The sequence below is a fragment of the Engystomops pustulosus genome, chromosome 4 (genome assembly GCF_040894005.1).
Source record: "Engystomops pustulosus chromosome 4, aEngPut4.maternal, whole genome shotgun sequence".
NCBI lineage: Eukaryota > Metazoa > Chordata > Amphibia > Anura > Leptodactylidae > Engystomops > Engystomops pustulosus.
In genome coordinates, this window is record NC_092414.1 from 94,008,029 (window position 1) to 94,031,786 (window position 23,758).

Consider the following 23,758-nt stretch of genomic DNA (forward strand, 5'->3'; position numbering starts at 1 on the left):
CCAACTAGAGATGGGCGAATCGATTCTAACGATTCTAAATTAGTTTAGAATTACAGGAAAACTTCGATTCTGCACGAGATCCGAAGTTTACAGTGATTCGTGGGAACGAATTAAAAAAAAAAAATGTTTCTTTTCCCATATATTAGCAAAATGGCCACGAGCACAATTTGTTACATGGGGCAGAGAACTCTGGGAAGAAGAAAGGAACATTGGGGTAGTGGTCCCTCACGGTGTGGGGGTAGTGTCACCAAATTTTGGTGTATGGAGCTGAGGGTGGTGTCATTTTTTTGCAACTTTTGATGACGTTTTCTTTGCTATCATTTTGAAGACTGTACAACCTTTTTGATCACTTTTAATTGAATTTTTTTATATTTTTCCAAATGGCAAAAAAGTGCCATTTCCAACTTTGGGCGCTATTTTCTGTTAAACGGAGTGAAAAAACCTTATTATATTTTGATAAATCGTGCATTTTTGAAGTTTTTTTTTTTTATTATAATTTTTATTTTTTACTATTTTTCAGACTCCCTAGGGTACTTTAACTCTAGGTTGTCTGATCGATGCTACATTGGCATCTAATCCTAAGACAATACAGTGGTGATCCTTTATTGTGCTTTCCTTAAATCAGTTGCCTGATACTTGAGCAGTGATGCATTCTTTTCTACAACACTAATTTCTAACTTCTAGTTGGTATGACAAGGCCATCAGAGAGAAGGACTCACAATGCTGACTTCTGACATGTTATTGACTTTGTTGTTCCAGGATGTAGATATGATGGATCAGAATGGCATGACTCCGTTAATGTGGGCAGCTTATCGGACACATAGGTAAGCTTTTATATATGTTTATTAAATTTTTCCAAGTTCTTTAAATAGGTTGCCCAGGAATTAAAAATTAGTTATACACGGCTGGAGGGGGGTTGCTGTAAAAATAACAGAGCTTATGCTTGCCTCCCCTGATGCTCCCATTCTGGGCTCTTTTTGCTTAAGTTCCTGTCCAAACTACTGCCGCACACAAGCTACAGTATTAGTGTCCATTTGTAGCAGGTGCGTGTCAGTGGGTGTGATTGGTGTGACGCGCACTGCCATGGGTGAACAGGAGTGTCAGGGGGGGTAAGTAAAAGCTCTTTGTTTATTTTTCCAAACCCTCCAGCAATGTGTTAACAAATGTTGCTATTCTGGACAAACCTTTTAATATTTTATGAAAGTAGCAATGCTGGTTTCCATCCCTGCTGCCTCCAGCTGTGGACTTCAGCCCTCTCCACTTCTGCAGTTAAGAGGTCATCCTCCTTGCTTCAGTGATGTCATGCCCACATACAGTACATGACTGTTGCAGTCAATCTGTGTCTCCAGCTTTATATTACTTCTACTTGTGGAGGACAGCAATTGGCTGCTATTTGACTTGCTGTATACAGGCTTAAATGTCACTTTGAATGTTTGGATATTTTTGGTACAATTGTGTCCTTTATAAGAATCACGAATCCTTTGATCAAGTTGATCTCCATCCCAATTTTTGCCCTAGAGACTAGCCAATTGAAAGCTGGTTAAAGAGCACCTCCCACTAGGGACCTCATTTTCACTAAAGAGAGGCTACAGAAGCCCATTAAAGCTGCATTACAAATATGCTTTTTTGCTTTCTCTAAGCATTTCTCAGTTGTGTTATAACTTGCCTTGCATCCTGACAAAATCATCTGTGTTGTCCTTGTGTTTTGAAATGCATCCAAAATCCAGGACTTGTCAGTGCTGCAGACTGCCCAGCTCTTTGTCCCCACCTTTGTGCTCCTACACAGCTCCTGCTCCTTACGAGGCCACAGCCTGGTGAGCGGACATCAGTGGGAGAGAAAGGAGCTGTACAGGAGCACAAAAGTGGGGGACCAAGAGCTGATCGGGTGCTGGTCACGGGCTGAGCCCTCTCCATAGCCGATAAGTCTTTGCTGCATATTGACCACTACTGTGGAGACTGTGGTCAAAAGAGTAGACTACACTATCCTGCTGAATACAGTGAATAAGGGTGTGCGTTTGATGGGTACCATAATAGTCTGTGGCAGGAATATCGCTCTGTATGTTTATACTGTGGGATACTTTGCCTTCTATTGTAAGTTTAGGTAAGGAATCCAGCTGATGTGTACTTACAATGTAAGCATAAAACCAGAGTCTCAATAGACATTATGAAAATTGTCATTGATGATTATGGCTGCCGTTTTGGAATGCGTTAACTTTGATGCCGGACACATGTGTCCTGTCCTATTAGGAGATTGTGTCATTTCAAAATCTCCCCTTTGTTTCTGTAGTGTGGACCCCACAAGACTGCTGCTCACATTCAATGTGTCTGTAAATCTTGGTGATAAATACCACAAGAACACTGCATTACACTGGGCTGTTCTGGCCGGAAATACTACAGTCATCAGTTTGCTTCTAGATGCCGGTGCCAATGTTGATGCACAGAACATTAAGGTATAAATTACTTTAATTAGGACAATTTCTTTTCTGATGAGTAAATTGATAAATTATTTCATAGTTAAACCATTAAAGGGGTTTTCCCACAAAACAAGTTAGTCCCCCACTGATCAGCAATCTAAGTGATAAGACACCCATAGTTCACAAGAATGGGGCGGTCTGATGGGGTGCGATGGGGTGCGAGGTACCTCCGTCGGTCCCCTTTGTTGCTCCCCGAGGCGAGCAGATGGCCGCGCATGTCCATGCTGCTTCATTTATCTTTATGGAGCTGTCAGAGATTGCCGAGCGCCGTGAATCGGTGGTTCAGAATCGCTGTTAATTCATAATTGGACTGACTGATTTCACTTGATTTGGAGTCCAAATGCCTTTATTTGTAAGATATTATTTATATTCTTGATTTAAAGTTATGACCTAAAATGTGTTTAGGTGGTATACTTTCATGCTTTACCTGTATTCTTACAGGGAGAATCTCCTCTAGATTTGGCAAAACAAAGGAAAAATGTCTGGATGATTAACCATTTGCAAGAAGCAAGACAAGCCAAAGGTTATGATAATCCTTCATTCCTGAAAAAGCTAAAGGCAGACAAGGTAACAAGATTATATATATTTTTTTAATTTTGTGCTAAAACTCTTGATTGCTTTTATGGCCCAATTCACCTGTGGATCTACCAGAGCCTATTTTCACATGCCACGTGCAGAAAGGATGTTTATAAACGTACTGACAATGGCCAAATTGAAATGGCTAGATCTCCTGAACCCTGGCAACTAGAAACAGGAGAATCTCATGTTTAATATGATACCTGGATTGTGTATGGATGCTTCCAGCCTTATATTAAACAGGAACAGAAGATTCTACCCTTTAATATTATGACACCAGAAATGTTAGGGGCCAGGGTTCAGGAGATAAAGGCGTTTTGAAGTGTCCCTCCACCAGCCTGTCAACTAAAGGCAGAATGTAGAAGAAGGAAAAACTTTCACTTTTCAGAAGTACATGCACCCTATGCATTTGCAGTTGTTCTTGGGAAAGGGTGATGGAATAATGCTTTACATATTTATAACATATTTTTGTAAAATTTTACTACTTATTAAAAAAAACTTTTTTTTATTGATTACATATCAAGTTAGTCTTTTATATGTCATTTTAAAAAAAGGAAAATTTGTTATGTAAAGCTTTTCCAAACATATCGTCATTTAAAGAGGCACATAGCGAAATGTCAAAAATTGATCTGAACAATGAACCTCCCGCCATAAAGGGGTTCTCCAACCACATACAAGTTAGCTCCTATCCTCTGGATAGGGGCTAGCTTGCTGATCAGTGGGGGTCTCAGAAATGGTACCCCACGGATCATGAGAACAGGGGTCCATTGTATCCGGTCGTAGCCCAAGATGAAGAGAGCAGCTCTATTTATCTCAATGGTGCTGATGAAGATTGCCAAGTACAGTACATATTGCTAATAAAAGTTATTTTAAAAATGCCCTGTATTGTACAGGGGTTGTGCATCTCCAGACCACCAACAGTTCCAGGCTGACTTACTATATCTCTAGTCTTCCTGTTTTTCTTGTTTTGTGATTATCTGGCACATCCTCAGAAATGCGTTTTGGGTTTATTTTCCTTAGTCATTTACACTTACTCCCTCTACTTGGAATCAGCAAGCCTTATTATTATTCCACATGAGGTATTTATTATCTTAACTGCAAGTCATCACACCAGACACAAAGTAGGGGGTTTGATTTTGATTTCAATACATTTTAGTTCAATCTTCTGTCTTTTCAGGAATTCCGCCAAAAAGTAATGCTAGGAACGCCATTCCTCGTTATATGGTTGGTTGGATTTATTGCTGATCTTGATATTGATTCCTGGTTAATCAAAGGACTTATGTATGGTGGAGTGTGGGCAACGGTGCAGTTTCTATCAAAGTAAGTGAACTGATCAGTGCATATATACAGTACATCATGTGGTTATTTGTGTAAAAATGAACACTCTTTATAAACTATAAAGATAATTTTTACTTGCTTGGGCAGTGTGTTCTACTTTTTCTACTTGGCAGAGGGAATCTGGCATTTAATTTTCCTTTAGAAAAAATGATCATGGGGAAACAAATGTTGCATTAATGTATTAGGTCAGTGCATACCCGAATTCTGTATATAAATCTAGAAAAAAGAATGGCACAAATACATAGGTACACCTGAACAATGTTTACCAAGGTAGCCGGTACTTGAGCTACAAAAATATTGAAATTAACAAGAATGTAAAAACTCTGGCACCAGAAAACATGGAGAATACTTCTCATTTTATTAGCTATAATCAACTCATTTGATATGTGCATACATACAATGATAATAATAACAACATCTAAAAATATAAGAGATACAAGATAATGTTCTATATTCTGTATTTTGGGAAATAACGTCCTTCTGTAGTAATATGTATAGCTCAATATAGACAATAAAGTTCCATAATATAAATGGCTGTGGAACTTCAAAACATAGTTTACTGGGACTTCCAGAGACAGTTGTTGTTAAAATTCATCCAGAGCAAGGTAATAGAATTGGAGTGCCCCCTCTTTTCCAATCATGTATTATGGGCCGATGAACTTGGCCTTATGAGATAACGTAATTGGCACCAACCAACTGCGCCCCCCCTTGACTCCAAGACCCTCACTGTTGATAATGTGTCTTAAAATGGCTACATGACAAGATGACAAAATTATACTTCAAAGAAAACATAGAGTCATAGAGCAACTATTTACATTTCTGGCCAACAAATCTGAATCTGCATCCTCTAATAGTCCTGGGGTGTCGAGCACCAATGATTTTAGAGGAAGGGAGCCATGAAAATGGCTACTAGACCATTGGGCCAACCTTTGATATTGGTGTTTGGTATTGTTATATTTGTTAATTCATGCTGGGGAAATGTGGCGGGTATATCTTCTTAGGAGACCCATGTGAGAAGATATTACATACTTTGGAACTATGTCCCCAACTTTCCACCTTGATTCAGGTGTAGCCACGTCCCTCTCACATGTCCAAGATCCAACTCCCATATACATGAGATTAGAGAATTACTGACATGGCTGATGATGAAAGACGCCAGAGGATGTCAGAAACTTGTCGCTTAGTTGTAACTCACGTGATGTCCTGGATCCAATATGAATAAAGACCAATAAAGTTTGAAGCAAGAGAGCTGGATCTTTTTGTTCGTTTGTGATCTCTGAAGATTACATTATCCAGTACAGATTTTCACAATCTCCGGGAAAAAAAAGTCCAGCACAGGTTTTTCGATGGAGCCCAAACAGAATAAATTGCAACACCGGATTATTTTACCGATTAGGCTATTGATGAAGAAGTTGGAAACTTCGAAACGTGTCTAGTGATAAGTCCTACCTTCTCCCTCTGAAACAACACGATCGGCGATCCATAAGCTTTATACATTTGGGTAACTAAAACCAAATGTATTATTTATGCTTACAAACCTAAAAGTACCGCAATTCAGTGCTAAAGACTCGTTTCGTCTCCTATTTGGTCTCCAGTGACCAGTGGTGCTCCTCAGAAACCATACGCATGCGCAGAGACTTCTAAGAAAAGCTATGACTCCATTACAAGAAACCGGCAGACGCCTGCACAATATGGTGGGGGACCATTGGAGGTCTTATAGCGCACAGTGCACGTATATTTAACACCGAGGGGCTTATTTACTAAGGGACCACAGACACACTTTCGTTGGACTTTCTGACTACTTCGGGTTGTGCACGACTGTGACAGGTATTTAACAGGGGATTGTGTCGCACGCGATTGGATTTTGGCGCAGCTGCACTGGCTTTCATGTGACAGAAATCATCAGGGCGCGGGCCGTCAGACGATCCAACTGATTCTGACTGAGAGCGTTATTTAACTTTCAAATTGTGTCGCTAGCCCAAGCACTTGCATGCACCAGGAAGAAGGTGAAATCCGGGGGACCTGAGCAGGGAAGTGACACATGCAGGATATCGGGCGATTTTAGTGAATCGCAGTGAGTGTTACACAAACTGTGCACCAAACACGGTATACAGCAAGTCTTGTCTATTACCGTATTTTTCGGACATAGTCCAGTGCGCCTTATATATGAACCGTACTTGCAGACAACAGCTGCCTTGAACTGTGCACAAGTCTGCCACCTGCTGGTCATTCATCCTTATAATCAGGTGCGCCTTATACTCCGGTGTGCCTTATATATGAACCTAGAGGTTTTAGCAGGCATTTATTGATGTGCGCCTTATACTCCGGTGCGCCGTATAGTCCGAAAAATACTGTACCTTGCTTTAGATGAATTTTAATAACGACTGTGTCTGGAAGTTCCAGTAAACTATGTTTTGACGTTCCAAAGCCATTCATATTATGGGACTTTGACTATATTGAATTACATATTACTACAGAAGGATATTATTTCCTAAGATATGGAATATAGACTGTTAGACCATTATCTTTTTATCTCTTATATTTTTAGATATATTTTTAGGTGTTCTTATTATCATTGTATGTACGCACATATCAAATGTGTTGATTATAGCTAATAAATGGAGAGTATTTTCCATGTTTTCTGTTGCCAGACTTTTACATTCTTGATTATTTTATTTTTCTATATGTTATTTTTACTTAATTTGCTTGTTTTGGTGTGTGAGCTATGAAGTATTTTTGTGTCTAATTCAAGGTGAGGTAACAAAAGTAAAAACAGAAGGCCGTCTAATCCCCGTGGGCTTTACTTGACCTTTCATTATTTTCTGTTATGCATCCATTTCATGCCTGCATTTCCGTTCAGGGGTGTCCTGCGAGACCCGGACATATTGCCAGATTGGCGGTTAACGGCTAATCCAGAAAATAAGCCATGGCTAGTTGGCTAAGGGTGTCGATCTGCTGGTTTAGCTGTTAGCCGCTAATCCAGCAAGTGTTCGGGTCTCGCAGGACGCATCTAAACCCGAACTGAACGTTCTGCTACTTTCTATCCATTATTAATAAGAATGTGTAATAGAACTTGCCAAACTCAGGTGTGAAGTAAGCCATAGAAAATGATCTGATTTCTTGAAAATGACTCTAGTACTGTGATAAGGGAGTGTGTGTCACTGCCATTTGCAGTGGAGGATCATTAGCTATCAAATGTCTCCACATAGGTCAATAATTTCTCAGATTGTGATAGTCTCATAACTAGGTGAGATTTGTCCAGACCTGGCACAGATCTGTACCACCCAACTTCAGGTTAATGTAGAGAACTACTACTGTTGATGCAAGACTGTGGGAGTAATAGATGTGGTTATATATTTTATAATTTTTTTTTTTTTTTTGTCCATGTAGTGCCTAGAAAGACCTTTAGTACAAGTTCACTTGAGGTTATCCTTACACTTGGCATATGCAGCTTGTACATAGTGTTCATGTTATCATATTGCTTGTTTCCAACCATTTATTACAATACTTTCCTTTTGCAGGTCTTTCTTTGATCACTCAATGCATAGCGCACTTCCACTTGGAATATACCTGGCGACCAAGTTTTGGATGTATGTTACCTGGTTCTTCTGGTTTTGGAATGATATCCTTTACAGATTATTATTATTATTATTATTATTATTATTATTTATTATTATTATTACTACAGATGGCTGATTTTGAAGACCATATTACTTTAACTTTATGCGTTCGGTATAGTGTAATTATTTGGGCTGTATTTTCTATGCAGTGCAGATGGTTTTTAGATGGTTAGGCAGGATCTTGCACAGCCCTTTTATGTCTGCAGTGATGTCTGAAAAAATGATATTTTGTTCCTGCAGCCAGCCTGCCTCCTGTTTCCTCTGCCGAGTCTTCCTCTGATTCCATGTCTTTCATCTTGCTGACTCATAGCAGTCACTGCTCAAGTATCCTGGCTACTTCATTTCTCCTATATTCGGCTAAAGACCATTAAGGCTTTTCATAGTGAAATGATGACGTCTGTCTAGACATGAGTTGTGCACGGATTCCAGTGTCCTATAACCATTGTGTGCCTGTTCCTCCTCCGCATTCCTTTGGCTTTGGCAAATTTTTTTTTTTTTTTTTTTTTTTTTTTTTTTTTTTTTTTTTTTTTAGTCCTGCTTCAGTTCCTTTTAAAGGCTGTAAGTGCAAAGCCCCTGTAGCGATATCTTACATTTACTGAGCACTAGTCATCTCTAAGTTAATGGGATTATTATTATCTGTTTACATAGCCTATGCATCTATATCTTATATGATCAATGCTGAATTCTTTCTGTTCTCGATTAAGGTTTTCATTAAAATCTCGAGAACATTGCAACAATGTTCTGTGTCTGTGAATACTAGATTGTACAAGAAAAATAAGGGCCGGCCATGTTGGAATTCTGCTAAGCCAATTCTTTTGTTCTTGGAAGTTAAAATATCAGTAAGCATCTGAAAATTGCTTACATTTGGGCTATAAAATGCGAAATGTATGTACCTCCTCCTCCAAACTAGTATTTATGTCCCTGCAGACCATAAGAAATAAGAGACTAGTAATGATATAAAATTGTAATTTTCATTAATCAGTTCAAACAAGATAAAATAAAACACTAAAAACCAAGGGGGCGGGGGAACCCCTTGATGTACAAATACCCACAAATATAAATTGCCCAATCTCACTGAATATCGCCCAGTATATAAATCGCCTCAAACTTAATTCAAGCACCTATAGACGAGAGGGATCCGAAATACATAATTTTTACGGTTCGGACTAGGGGGTGCGCTGCCCTGACACGTGTTTTGCTATATGCTTCCTCCGGTGGTTTGCTATTTCTAGTCTGCAGGGACTTTTAAATACTTGGGTAGACTTTCCAGACAACGTAAAAGGGTTGTCCGACCATTAGAAAAATGTAGCAGATGGGCTTTACATCCTCCGTTGCTTCCGGTATCCCGTGCCGGAGTTCGCTTAAAGGGGCACGGCAACTTCCGGGCGGCCTGGCATGCCCACCCATCTCTGGACATGGGTATTTATTTATTTATTGATAAGTTTCCATGAAAGACTTGCATCTCCTATCCACAGGATATGTGATACATGCCAGAATTCTGCCCGAAGGAACCCACCTGGATGACCAAAAGAGGAACCTAGAAGTCCCTTCTAGCTGCTTTTTGATGCCAATGCTGCTCATCTTGAGAGCTGTCACACAGCAGTTTATGAGGTGTAGGAAGAAAACTCGTCCGTTCGTCCTTTGTTCTCTTGAATTCAATGGAATTTCTGGCCCATATGACAGAATGAGTTGATGCTGGAAGCTGGCATCACAGGGCAGCTTACAGAAGGTCCACGCAGTCGGACCCCCATTAATCTGATGAGGGATTAATGTCTTTTATGGGAAACTCTTTGAAGGTTGAAATTGACTTATAAAAAATGTATACTTTGTAGCATATTTGCTATAGCAGAGTTACCTTGCCTGTTTTCTAAAAAAAAAAAAAAATATAAGACGTATGATTTGCATTGTTATGCAAAAAAAAAAATTCCAGAACATTTTTCTAAAATCATATGATTATCTTATGACTGTGAACGCTGTTTTGTCTGCTGCTATTAACACATGACTTATTTTTATATCCCATTCATTCTTTTCATCTAAGGTTTAGAATTGTGGAAATCTCTTACTCTACATAAGGCTTCACTTTGTGCTCTTCTTTACGTCAGAATTATACATATGTGTAACCATGGCAAATGAATGTGTCACTTTGTTGCTCTTCCTTAATCTGTAGCACATCTGAATTTTGTCTTCATCCATCTTCCATTTTTGGCAAACAGTGTTGCACTGTTCTACAATTTTGGTAAATCCTGGAAATCTGATCCAGGCATCATCAAGGCCACAGAAGAACAAAAGAAAAAGGTAAAATCCAGACATCTTGTCTTGCAAGACAAGTATTGTAAACTTGAAGTTCTCCTAGTTTATTTCTGGCCCTATTGTCATTTTTCATCTGCCATGTTAGGCCCTTTCAGACTTGCACATACTTTTGTCATTTAGTAGTGGAGCATGAATAATGGCAACAATAACATGTATGTGACCTCAAACAATAAGAAGCCAATATCCATAATAAACACAAAACTAATTTTTATTACATGTAAAAAAAAAAAAAAAAATAACACCCTCTTATGCATTTTAGGCTTTTTTTTCCCCCAACTTACAATTTTTATTAAGGGTTTTTTCAGTTTTCTAAACAATACAGTTATAAAGAAACAGTTATCAAGCCAATCTGACCTATGCGACTAGGTCCTGGAAGGCCAGAGTAGTACATAACCAAAACACCGTATATATAGTAAAAGGGGTATTCCCATTGCAATAAGTAATTGATTTTGTTTAAATAATTAAAAGTTATAAATTTCCAATATACTTTCTATATCAAATCTTTCTGGATCTCTGCTTGCTTTATTTCCAGTGGACAGAAATCTGACTGGTCACACAGGTACACGTAATATAACACACACCTCTGATTATTCTATGTGATATAACGAACAGTGCACCTGTGTGACCATGGTCAGATTTCTATCCACTGGATGTTAACCTAGAAGCTTTCCATAGAAGGACATCAAGCAGAGATCTAGAAAACTGTGAGGAATTGATAAAGAAAGTATATTTTATAATTTTTCATCATACAAACAAGAACATTATTTTGCCAAGGGGGAATACCACTTTAATGGCAATTAGTTTGAAACATTCCAGCAACTATGTAAGTCTAAGGAAACCTACAAGGTCCCCTATGAGTTCTCATGCGCAGCTGGTGAAGAAGATGACTTGACTCATGATAAATATGTTGAACAACACATACCGATTTAAGCAACTAAGGTGTAAGCAAGGGAACCCATGGGCCCAAGATCTATTCATCAGCAGAACGCTTACAGGGGCTTCTAATTGTCAGCACCCAAATCCTACAGCAACTGTGTTCCCTGTAATTTCTTCATGGAATTGTCCAATAAAGCAGTGAGGTGCTCCATCGACCTCAAGTGTCTTGCCCGGCCATAAGGGTCTAAAACAGGGAATTTGGGTTTTAGTTACCGCTTTAGCTCTAGCCTTCCCTAGTCCCCTAGGAGGGAGTAGCTGTGCCATTGGGTCAAAGTCTGTCAGCGTGCAGGATTTTTTACAAGACAGCCGGCACCTGCCTCCAGAAGGGCAACCCCAAAAGATGTGAAAGAGAGAGCCCCCAGGTGAGACTCTTCTCTAACATGTCAGGGAACACTGGGTTAAGCTTGTGCAGCAGCTCAGGAGTGTGGTACAAATTTAATAAAATCTTATGTTGGTTCTCTTTCTATACAACTGACAGGGAGCCCTTTTTGAGATGGGTCTTCCCAGCCACTCCTCTCATCTGGTGTATTTTAGGCTATGAAGCTCTTCTTAATTCTGATGTTGAAACTAAAACGGTGCTTACATTTCTTTTTGTAACTTAATGTAGGTGATGTCATTGCTGGGGGAAGGAAGAGTTTAGTCCAAGCTAAGAATCCTATGACACTTGGGAATGCATGGGGCAACATACATGTTTAGTGCTCATTTTCCTTTTTTTACACTATTCAATACACTTACAATAATTTTTTTCTATATATCAATATATTGTTGTTTTGGTAGCGTAAAAAATGTACAAATTAGTGTACACATGTTTGTCGGCTAATTGGCGGGACAATTACACGATAAGCTCTTGTTATTTCCAGCAATTTGGGATGTTTAAGGGAATCTACTACATGGATCTCGTTCTTCTAAACCAAGCCTACTTACAAGCCTTTGTGTGCCTACTGAAACAGGATCCATTGTTCCGTTTTTCTTCTAATCACTTAGTTTTTGAGAAAAACTTCTTTTAAAATCATTCAAATGAGCCTCAGGGGCTCTGGTCGGCTACTTATAATTTGTGCTCCATTCGGTGTTTCTGCCCGCCTCCTCCCTCCCCAGCCAGAGAGACAGTGACATCAGCTGATTCTTTGTCATTGTGCAGGAATTGCCATCTAAAGTCTTATAAAAAAAATTCAAGTCTACTGAGGTTTTTGTATTTGTTGATGTGTTTTGTATTGAATTGTCTCCCATTACTAAATGCTTGTTTTATTTTGGTCATTACTAGACAATTGTAGAGCTCGCCGAGACTGGGAGTCTGGATCTGAGTATATTCTGCAGTACCTGTCTGGTGAGTATATGTTACATGACACCTACAAGCTTTTGTCCCCTAAATAAAGAAAAAGCTTTTATAGGGGAGGGAAAGTATTCACTTCTATGCAGAATCTCCAATAATATCATGCCACCAGGCCTTTTTTTTTTTTTTTTAGTATTGTGCTCCCGTAATCTAATCTGAAGAATTACCTTCATTTTTTTAAAAAATTATTTTAATCTCATACATTCCTGTTTACAGATCAGAAAACCAGTGAGATCTAAGCACTGTGGCATCTGCAATCGCTGCATAGCAAAGTTTGACCACCACTGTCCCTGGGTTGGTAACTGTGTAGGTATGTCGCATTGCATGCATTCAATATTCTGCTATCAACGATGATGTAATGAAGATTAATGAAAAATGCTACCGCGGGATGCTAAAGTATTATTTCAGTTGATTACCAACGACTAGGATTGGGGATTGGCACCCAGTACCATCACTGATAAACTGTTTGAAGAGGCCACATAATCAGAACAAATAATGTGCTCGGTGTAGAGGAAAAAGTCTTCAGTTTCTCTGCTTGGTATTGCAAGTCAGCTCCATTAACTTGCATATAAATGAGCAGCAAGCACATTGTGTGTCGAAAGGACACAACATCCAAGTGCAACGACCGCTGGAGTGCTGTGACCACTTCAAACTGGGCCTTCAATATGGATCAGCAGTTTAACCATCATCAGTAATTCACTATTCTGGAAAAAGTGTACATTAATGTGTGCTTGTATCTGTCTAGGTGCAGGAAACCATCGATATTTCATGGGATACCTATTTTTCCTGCTCTGCATGATTTGCTGGATGATTTACGGGTGCATTTCCTGTGAGTAAAGCAAAATTCCACACATTAATCTTGTTGACACCCTTTTAATTAATGGTTTAAAATGGTTGGCCAAAAGTTTTTATTGATGGACTATCTGAAAGATAAAAAAATACATAAAAAATATTGAGTGAAGTGCTATTGCATTTCCATATCTATAAAAATGACTTGATGGAGAATTGGAAGCTACAGTACTTGGCATGCTGGGGACCATTTTGTTCTGCTCTAATGTCATCTTAAATAGCTAACTGTTACTTGTACGTCATATTGTTATCAAGGATGTATGAAGACGATTAAACGCCGAGTCTTCATACATGGTGGATGTTGTCTACATTATGCAGCAAACGCCCACAAGTTAACGATTTACGTGCCGCTGGTGAATGGGCGTAGCCATTTTGAAAGGGATCATTTCTTTGTGTGACGTCATTGAAAGAAACAATCTGTACCTATGGCAGCCCGCAGTCTGTAAGACTCTAGGGCCTGTCGGCACACTGTTATAGATCCATACCAAATCTTCGATATACTGTAGTTCCCTTGGGGGTCTGAAAGGTAGCAAAAAAACAAACGAAAATAAAAATCTTTTTTTTTTTTTTTTCTAGAGCCGATTTTAAAAATAAACAAATAAAATCACAAAAGGGTTAGGTATTGCCATATCCCAAAAAGTCCCGATCTATCAACATACAAAAACGGCTATTCCCTGCGGTGAACCCCCTAAAAGAAAACCACAGAAAATGTAATAAAAAGCATTTTAATAAGTGATCAAAAGGTTGTATAGTTCCAAAAGTGGTTGCAATGTAAACATCATCACACCTGCAAAAATTATACCTAACACAGATGTACAAACCGTTTTAATTTTGTAAAAAAAATCTATTGAAACAATTCCTTCTATCTTATCGACCAAAGGTATAAAGTAGGGGTGTCATTTGGAGCGCACAGTGAGAGTTGTAAAAACTGAGTCCACAACGCAAATGCGTTTTAAAAAATATTTTATCGCATTTGGATTTTTCTCTTCCCAGTGACCAGCGTGGAATATGAAATCCAGCCACTAGGAAGTGCTATTTTTTGGGCAGAAAACGAGCTCTAACACAGCTCTGTGCACAGAAAAATAAAAAAGTTAGGCTTTTATCCATTTTCATTTTATACATTTCCATTTTTCCCTTAGTCTTTAAAAATTCAAAACACTGGAGCTTATATGTTGGCTTAAGAAAAGTACTGCATGAACCTTTTGTCTTTATAGATTGGGGAATACACTGTGACACTACATACAGTAAAGATGGATTCTGGACATATGTGACCCAAATTGCGACCTGCTCACCCTGGATGTTCTGGATGTTCCTCAACAGCGTGTTTCACTTAATGTGGGTGGCTGTGCTATTGATGTGCCAAATGTACCAGGTAAGAACATTCTTGTCTTGTATGTGTCTTATCCACCTTATTATCTGTAAGGTAGGTCACAGACCTAAAGGAGACTGTTGGCCTAAAGTTATTGGTCCAGTTCATCCCAAGTACACTATGCATCATATATCAATAGATACCCATGAGAAATGTCTACTCTGAACAGTTTTTACAAAGACAGCTTATGGGTCCCCTTAAACAATTTATAAATATACACTCACCGGCCACTTTATTAGGTACACCATGCTAGTAATGGGTTGGACCCCCTTTAGCCTTCAGAACTGCCTCAATTCTTCGTGGCATAGATTCAACAAGGTGCTGGAAGCATTCCTCAGAGATTTTGGTCCATATTGACATGATGGCATCACACAGTTGCCGCAGATTTGTCGGCTGCACATCCATGATGCGAATCTCCCATTCCACCACATCCCAAAGATGCTCTATTGGATTGAGATCTGGTGACTGTGGAGGCCATTTGAGTACAGTGAACTCATTGTCATGTTCAAGAAACCAGTCTGAGATGATTCCAGCTTTATGACATGGCGCATTATCCTGCTGAAAGTAGCCATCAGATGTTGGGTACATCGTGGTCATAAAGGGATGGACATGGTCAGCAACAATACTCAGGTAGGCTGTGGCGTTGCAATGATGCTCAATTGGTACCAAGGGGCCCAAAGAGTGCCAAGAAAATATTCCCCACACCATGACCCCACCACCACCAGCCTGAACCATTGATACAAGGCAGGATGGATCCATGCTTTCATGTTGTTGACGGCAAATTCTGACCCTACCATCCGAATGTCGCAGCAGAAATCAAGACTCATCAGACCAGGCAACATTTTTCCAATCTTCTACTGTCCAATTTCTTAGCTGAAAGGAGTGGCACCCGGTGTGGTCTTCTGCTGCTGTAGCCCATCTGCCTCAAAGTTCTATGTACCGTGCGTTCAGAGATGCTCTTCTGCCTACCTTGGTTGTAACGGGTGGCAATTTGAGTCACTGTTGCCTTTCTATCAGCTCGAACCAGTCTGCCCATTCTCCTCTGACCTCTGGCATCAACAAGGCATTTCCGCCCACAGAACTGCCGCTCACTGGATGTTTTTTCTTTTTCGGACCATTCTCTGTAAACCCTAGAGATGGTTGTGCGTGAAAATCCCAGTAGATCAGCAGTTTCTGAAATACTCAGACCAGCCCTTCTGGCACCAACAACCATGCCACGTTCAAAGGCACTCAAATCGCCTTTCTTTCCCATAATGATGCTCGGTTTGAACTGCAGGAGATTGTCTTGACCATGTCTACATGCCTAAATGCACTGAGTTGCCGCCATGTGATTGGCTGATTAGAAATTAAGTGTTAACGAGCAGTTGGACAGGTGTACCTAATAAAGTGGCCGGTGAGTGTAAATCTTAGAGAAGTCTAATGTGTAATACATACTTAAAAAAACTACCTTTATTTAAAGGGACCTCTTCAGTAGAAGATGACCTAATAAACCACTACCAGTATGTTGTGGGACACATTAGAGACCTTCTAAATCCGAGTTTTTATAGGCCAGTGTGATGGCAAAATCAATTTTTGAAGTGAGATGTAAAATGGTTGTATAATGTCACTGAGGTGGGGAGAGTTCAACATGGAAGTCGAGCTCTCCCCATCTCCCTATCTTCTCGGGCGTATTCAGGAGGGGGGGGGGGGGTCCGAGGCCCTGCCCCTTCCCTGGACCCGCCCGCCTACTCCAAGATTCACCGCCCGTTTTCAATTGTACAGCGCTGCAGTGTTTGTTAGAGTTATCGGCGTTTTCCGATAACGCTAGCAATGTAACACTGCGGCATATGCTGTAGCACTAGGAGCTGCTTACTTTAGTGCAGTTTTTTTTTTAGAGATGACAGGTCCTCTCTTAACCCCTTTAAATCGATAAGAAATCTTATTGAATATTTTTTACCTCCACTCTTAGAATAAGCTTAAACTGCAATGTTACTGATATCATGACAGTGAATGGGGGTGGGTAGAATATTATAAAATGAAAACCCGGATAATCTTTTAAAAGTGATGTAAAATACTAATAATTCCTCCTGTAATATATAGTCTAATAAAGCACAGTTTCCTTTTTTAAGTAAGCAATGTGTACTGCACACCTCTATCTTTTCACATTTCCACTACCTATTTTTCTACTTCCCCTTTCTTCAGCTTTGTGTCTCTGTAAACAATGACCAAACTATTTACTTCCGTTTTTACTTTCTTGCCCTTTTCTTCACGTTTTCTAGTAGGTAATGAAATCACCTTAATTGAATCAATGTTTTCTTAAAATTATGTTCCATTATATACTGTGCTTACATCCAAATCATCTCTTCTAATAAGGAGACGTTATTGTGTTTCTTTCTTTCACAGATCTCCTGTTTGGGAATTACTACTAATGAGCGGATGAATGCAAGGAGATACAAACACTTCAAAGTCACAACCACTTCTATTGAAAGCCCTTTCAAGTAAGCAGATTTGATTCCTTTCTCTTGTATCATCCATTGAGTTAGTTCTGGCCTAATACCATTATGATCAGCCGCTGATCGAAGCTTCTGGTTTGTGAAAAGTGTATAAGTCCATTCTGCAAAATGTGCAGATAGCCTGAAGGGTTTTAGATGAGACGTCACATGAAGAATTCTATTTTATCCATTGATTGTAAAAAAAATAATCCCCGAAAGAATAGAAGCAGTAAAGGCTATTTACACTGCTGCCATTATTTGTATTCTCTCATCTCTCCAGAAACTTTGCAATAGGTAGTCATTAAAAATGTCCTGCTGTTTTGTTTCTACAGCTTCTATGATGTCTCTATTGTTTCAGATGGCAATCAAACTATGTAGTGTATTTCCTTTTGTCTGCTCTTTTCTTTTGGCCAACCTATCAAATGAACATAGGCTCAATTAATGTACCATATCTGCAGGATTGCCCTTAAATGCATTTATATGCTTTCTGTTACCATGCAGAGGCATAGTCTACAAAAGCGTAGAGAAAATAAACCATGGGATGTTTTTATAGAGTCCCATGACCAGGATTCTTAATTTTTCATTTAAAAGGGATTCGCGTCACCCTCAAGTAGAGAATGAGATATATATTTTCTAGTTTTCTTTCTTTTATGTAAAAATAAAATCTGCTTTAAATCTGAGAAGTGTCACACAGTTCTAGCTATCACAATTGGGTAAGGATTACTTCAGACACTCATATGTTGGGCTCCATAGCACATAGAACCATGTTTCTCAGGTTTGCCATGCTATGTGCTGTAGGAGCAGAGATTCATGCAAAGACCAACGTGGGGGGGATTGCTAGCTGTAGATAAAGATCCAATTGAACACATTTCAAATGTTTTTAATTGGCTCTGTATATTTTATAATTGTAACCCAAACTCCAAACATGCATATAAATTATACATTTATCCAACTGAACCTTTTCCTTTTTATAATTAAAGAGGACCTGTCACCCCCAAAAAGACCCCCACATACCCCCATAATTCTCTCCCCAGCCCGTTTCCATATATGCTAAATTTATTTTAATTTCTGTTGTGAACGGTGTTCCTAAAAGATCTGACCAAATAATAGGTCTGATCCTCGTATCCCCTGCACTGGCAGTCGGGTTATCCTCTTTATGGTCTCATTCAGCCTTTCCATCCAAAATGTCGGCTTTAGGATATAGTTCCAACTTTGGTACTCCTAGTCCACTATTTTTAAGCAGTGCTTCTAATATATTTCTTGCTATCCTGGGTTTTTATCCCTTTCCATATACATTTTACAAGCAGAGTCTGCACTTTTTTATGTTAAAGGTTTAGGGAAGCTTAATGGAATACACCTAAAAAGAGTATTTTTGCCAAAAATGTCATTTTACAAGTCTGTATACTAGCTATTTGTGATAATTTTATTTTATTTACCTTTTTCTTTTTTTTCATGATTTCATATACCATATTTACATTTTTAACCATTAAGACATACAAGGGCAAACATATTTGTATTCCTAAGTATTTGAACTCACCTGAGCCATCTAAAATATTATACTTGTCAATTAGTTTCCCCTTGGTTACTGTTGGGAGATTAAGTGTTGATTTACCAATACCATATATACTTTATTATAAGCTGAGGACCCTAAAAAAACAGGGGGAAAAAACACCTAAAAATGCATTGTTCACAATCTCATAGCTAGTCAGTCCCCTCCCCCCTTTCCCCCCAAGTATATAGCCATCCAGCCCCTACCCTCAGTATATAGCCAGCCCCCTGGCCCTGTATTCGGCCAGCCCCAGTTTGCCCAATTCCTGCTCCCCGCAGGTCTTCTCTTCTTCAGTCTGGCAGTGGCAGGTCTGTGTGAGGCCCGACCAGAACACACAATAGGATTACAGGTGGCTGCTGTCATAGTCTGCAAGGCTGGCACGCAGAGACCTGCCGCTGCCGGACCAAAGAAGAGAAGAGCTCAAGGGGGGCACCGAAAAGGTGAGTTTTGATTTTATATTTTTTCTTGACATTTTTTGTGCTGAAAAACTCTGCTTACTCAAGTATCTAATTTGTAAAGGGAGACATCAGCAAAGTTGTGTATTATACCCATTGAGGCTTTTACAGATTTTTCGGGGTCCGTACACATAAAAATTATATTGTCTGCGTGTGTTTCTCTAACCACTTGGATCCCTTTAATTTTCCAGTCAGGGGTTCCATCATCATAGCAAAAATCATTGGTGATAATGGGCATTCTTGCCAAGTAACATTCCAAATCCTGAGGAATAAACCCGACTCTAAGACCTGTCCCTTTGGGTTGCAATATGCCTGAATAGCTTGTAATATTGTTCCTGTCAGACCAAATTACTTTAATGTAGCTTCCAGGTACCCCTACTGTATCCTGTCAAAGGCTTTCTCTGCATCCAATGACAGGAACACACTGGGGGCCCGGGACACCTGAACCCATTGTAAAAGATCTATTATCCTTCTTGTCCCATCTTTGGCTTGCCGGCCTGTCACGAGGCTAGGAATAGAGGCTGAAAGAAAAAAAGCGGCCAAATGGAGCAACTGATTGCAGACATGAATAGGGTGCATAAACAATTTTAATTTTTTTTTAAATTTTTTTGTAACAGTACCCAAAAACACAAGTTAAGAACACAATTTAAATCTTTCAGTTGTACTATGCAAAACTATATAACTTTAAAAAATGCTAAAATGTTAAAATTACCATCAAAGTGTGAAAATTAACATTTTTTGCTATTAATCTCCCCAAACTGTCTGAAAATCAGAAAACTTAATGAAGAGGAACTGGAGAAAATAATTCTGATCTCCAAACTAAATAAAATGCCAGGACGAGATAGGCTACTCAATGAACACTATCGACAATTTTCAAAGCAACTTAGACCATATAGAAGAGTATTTAGGTATTGGCAGGGAAAAGGACTAATGGGAGCTTATAACTTACTGGCGACAGTTGTAACATTCCCTAAGCCAGATAAACGGCAAGATAGACAGGAGAATTTTAGAACGATATCCCTCTTGAACTGTGATGTGAAATTATATGGCAAACTGTTGGAAGAACCTCGTTTAATCTTGTTGCCATCTATCATTTCCCCTGGATCAAGTGGAAATTGTGACAGAGCCTCAATCCTGATGCATTTTAAAGCTGATATTCACATCTCTAAAATGATAAAAGAAGCAATATGTGACTTTTCAGCTTGTTTTCATATGACTTTGGTGGCAATATTTGATAGGTAAATTGATGATTTTCAACATAAAGAAATTTTTTGTCTTACCTGTGTTTTCTATTAGTTTAGTGGTTAAAATACTGGTGACATGTTCCCTTACATAAGGCAATGAAACTGTCAAGATGTAGCTAGAAAGAAGTAAACTCTGGACTAGGAGTGATGTTAATATTTATCTGTTTATATTAGATACAGTAAAAGTTTAACATCTGGCCTTGGAACATTGATGTATACATAGGGGAGAGTTTCATGGAGTGTGACAGTATCGCTACAGAAAAGAATATAATGTGGAGTCTGTAGTGACTGAATTCTCAACAATGACAGAAGATAAGAATACTCCGGGGAGAATCTGGATTGTAGCATTAGTGCAAAGGTTAAAAATGTTTGTCTCTATGGCACTACCTATTCATGTCCTAATTATGAACCAATGTCGGAGGGTCAGTCTTGTGCTGCCCAAAGTATTAATAGACTGTGCTACCTGAGTAATACAGTGTAGTATAGTAGTGCTGTGCAGTGTTTTATACAAGCAATCAAATCCCACTAATTATCTATTTAAAAAAAAATCAAAACTATAAAACAGATAAAATGATGCAATGTCTGTGGAATGTGTCCTGCCAACAGAAGGAGGAGTGAAGGACAGCAGTCAGTGATTATGTAACCTATGAATCACAAACCTTATATACGGTATATACTCAAAAAATTCATACAACAAACCAGTATACCAAAATATCAATATTTATTAATTACAGACACCAAATGACATAAAAGATATACCCCAATTAAAAACATCAAAACATACAAAAAGTATGTAACACCCTCAGCACAAAAAATATGTATGGGCTACTATATACTGAATTGAACACATTCAATGCCCAAAACCATTCTGGTTGGGGAAGGACAGTAACAACTAGGCGCTAATTTGTATCAATAAAGTGCAATAGCAGTCAGTGATTCTGCTGATGATGATGATCAGGGTCTCTTTTGACCTATATGTCCAGATATAGATGGTTTCATTACAGTGACATATGCATGGTCTCCGTTGAAGGGAGGCTTATAGCCCATGGGAGACTGATGCCACAGTGTCCAATATACAGAGACCTTTTCCTACAGCAGCATGCAGAAAGGAAATTTATAGTTTTTTAATCCAATCTATTCCATTCTATGTTTTGCTGAATATGTTCACAAGTGAAGTATTAATCCAGCATAGAAACTACAAGTTGTCCCGTAAAAAAAAAAAAAAGCTTAAACACAGCTCTAGGTGGAAAGATGAAATTGAGTCTTGAAATGGGGTGACAAGAAATCTGTGAATAGATTAAAATTGCTAAAATGCTGTAGATAAAAATTCAGGTGCTTCAACTTCTAGCATGGTCACAAAATATTGGGTATACAGAATATTCTTGCATCCTGTCTTAGAGTGTTATTTAGAGCACTGTACAGTTAATAAAGGTTTTTTTTTTTCTTCTTTTCTTCCAGCCATGGATGTATCAGAAATATCATAGACTTCTTTGAATTCCGATGCTGTGGCCTCTTCCGCCCTGTAACAGTGGACTGGACAAGGCAATACACAATAGAGTATGAACAAACGTCAGGCTCAGGTTATCAGCTGGTGTAGTCTCCGCAGATAAGGGTGGTACCTGAAGATGTCTATATGTCTCTTGCGAAAACTTGCCCCTTGAACTATAGCATGCTGTTTGTAGGGCTATTGATAAATCTTACAGTAACTTCTCTGTCAGCATTTTATCAACCACAGTGACCATGGACAGGACCTTCTGCCCGCACTGATGTAGAGAAAGAAGATATTGGGGGAGGATTTTATTAGATCCTTGCATTGGAAATCTTTTGAACAGCCGTGAATCTGCAATCTGTGTTTTTGTTCTGTGTAATTTTTTTTAATAATTATTTATTTTGCACCATTCACAACAAAGCATGGCATTGCTCTTTCGACAAGCTTCAGTCTTGGTCTGCTTGAACAAAATCTATTCATTGCCCCTTTCTTTCTGAATACATCCAGTGGAGTGAGACTTTCTAGTACATCATCATAATCCCCTAATGTGGCCTGGCTTGATCTACAATACTGTGGCATTTTATTCCTGTAATGTGATCTCCCAGTTGTGCTCCATTATAGTGTCATTGGAAATGTGAATCTTGATGCTGGGCTGAAGAATACTATATTTCTTTGGGATGTTCAGCATTTGGGGTTAACTTGATGTGGGCACATGAAGATGGTAAACAGGGAAAAAATGAATGTACATTTCCTACATTGTATGACTGTCAGCTGTTCGTCTGTTTCTGGATTTCGGAGATCTCCTGATACATTTCCCTTTATGAAGTGGAGCAGTTCTCAGCAGTTGCATGCAAGTAGTGTTCTATAGGAATTTAAGGCAACTAGTAGAATATGCCAAACTATGTCAATAAGAGCTTGTTCAGAGGTGAATGTGCTCACATCCTGAACAAAGCCCCATTCACACTGACAAGACAACACTGGATATGGATGTGGAGCCAAAGAAAATAGAAAGAAAAAAAAATGATTATAATATTTAATTTTTATTGGTACAGTTTAATGTTCCTCTGTGTTAGTTTGGGGGAAGGGGAATGTAACGGTTAAACACACACTTGTATATTACTGGATGCGTTGTTATGTCACTTTATAGTAGTTCTGCTCCAAAAAAAAAATTTTAGTACATTAATTTATTGGGTCAGTCACCTGTACTAGTCAACACAACAAAACTGTGATAACATGCATATCTGTGAACATCAGCAACATTTAGCAACCTCTTCTTTGAATTTAGCTCATTCTGGTGTAAGATTACCTGTCTGTAAAATCTATTTTCTGTTCTTTTTTTTTTTGTGACTTTCAGTAGGAAAAATGAGGGAATTCTGCAACTTGTGACCTATTTACAGAGACCAATAGGAAAATGTTGATCCCTGTAATTTTGTGGTCTTATTTTGTTTGGTATAATCGTTCCACAAGTGAAAGCAGCCAAACGTTACATCAAACTGCACGTGTTCTAGTTGAAATCTCCAGAGTTGTGGTTAAAACTGTATGGAAAAATGGTTTCCAGGAATACCTTCTCATGCTGTCGCCTGGTAAAACACTACAAATATACAAATAATTGGATTGATAACCAAGGAACAATAATGTACCTGAAATTTAAATGTATAGTAATAGTAAACACTAAACCTAGAGATGAATGATCTACGGAAATAACAATTTGTTTTAGGGCCATCAGACTTACAAATGCACATGTGTAA

The 23,758-nt window shown here is 38.8% G+C and overlaps 1 protein-coding gene across 1 annotated transcript in view; it reads left to right on the forward strand.

Moving 5' to 3' along the window:
• ZDHHC17 (zDHHC palmitoyltransferase 17) overlaps positions 1 to 23,234 on the forward strand; it is a 36,790-nt gene extending 13,556 nt beyond the window's left edge. The window contains exons 6-17 of the mRNA XM_072146776.1: positions 760 to 824; positions 2,288 to 2,450; positions 2,916 to 3,041; positions 4,228 to 4,370; positions 7,910 to 8,010; positions 10,179 to 10,303; positions 12,516 to 12,578; positions 12,801 to 12,894; positions 13,330 to 13,413; positions 14,648 to 14,805; positions 17,185 to 17,279; positions 21,980 to 23,234. Of these exons, the coding sequence (XP_072002877.1) occupies positions 760 to 824; positions 2,288 to 2,450; positions 2,916 to 3,041; positions 4,228 to 4,370; positions 7,910 to 8,010; positions 10,179 to 10,303; positions 12,516 to 12,578; positions 12,801 to 12,894; positions 13,330 to 13,413; positions 14,648 to 14,805; positions 17,185 to 17,279; positions 21,980 to 22,118 (1,356 nt within the window). The 3' untranslated portion in view covers positions 22,119 to 23,234. The remainder of the gene's footprint in view (positions 1 to 759; positions 825 to 2,287; positions 2,451 to 2,915; positions 3,042 to 4,227; positions 4,371 to 7,909; positions 8,011 to 10,178; positions 10,304 to 12,515; positions 12,579 to 12,800; positions 12,895 to 13,329; positions 13,414 to 14,647; positions 14,806 to 17,184; positions 17,280 to 21,979) is intronic.
• Positions 23,235 to 23,758: the final 524 nt, after the last annotated feature.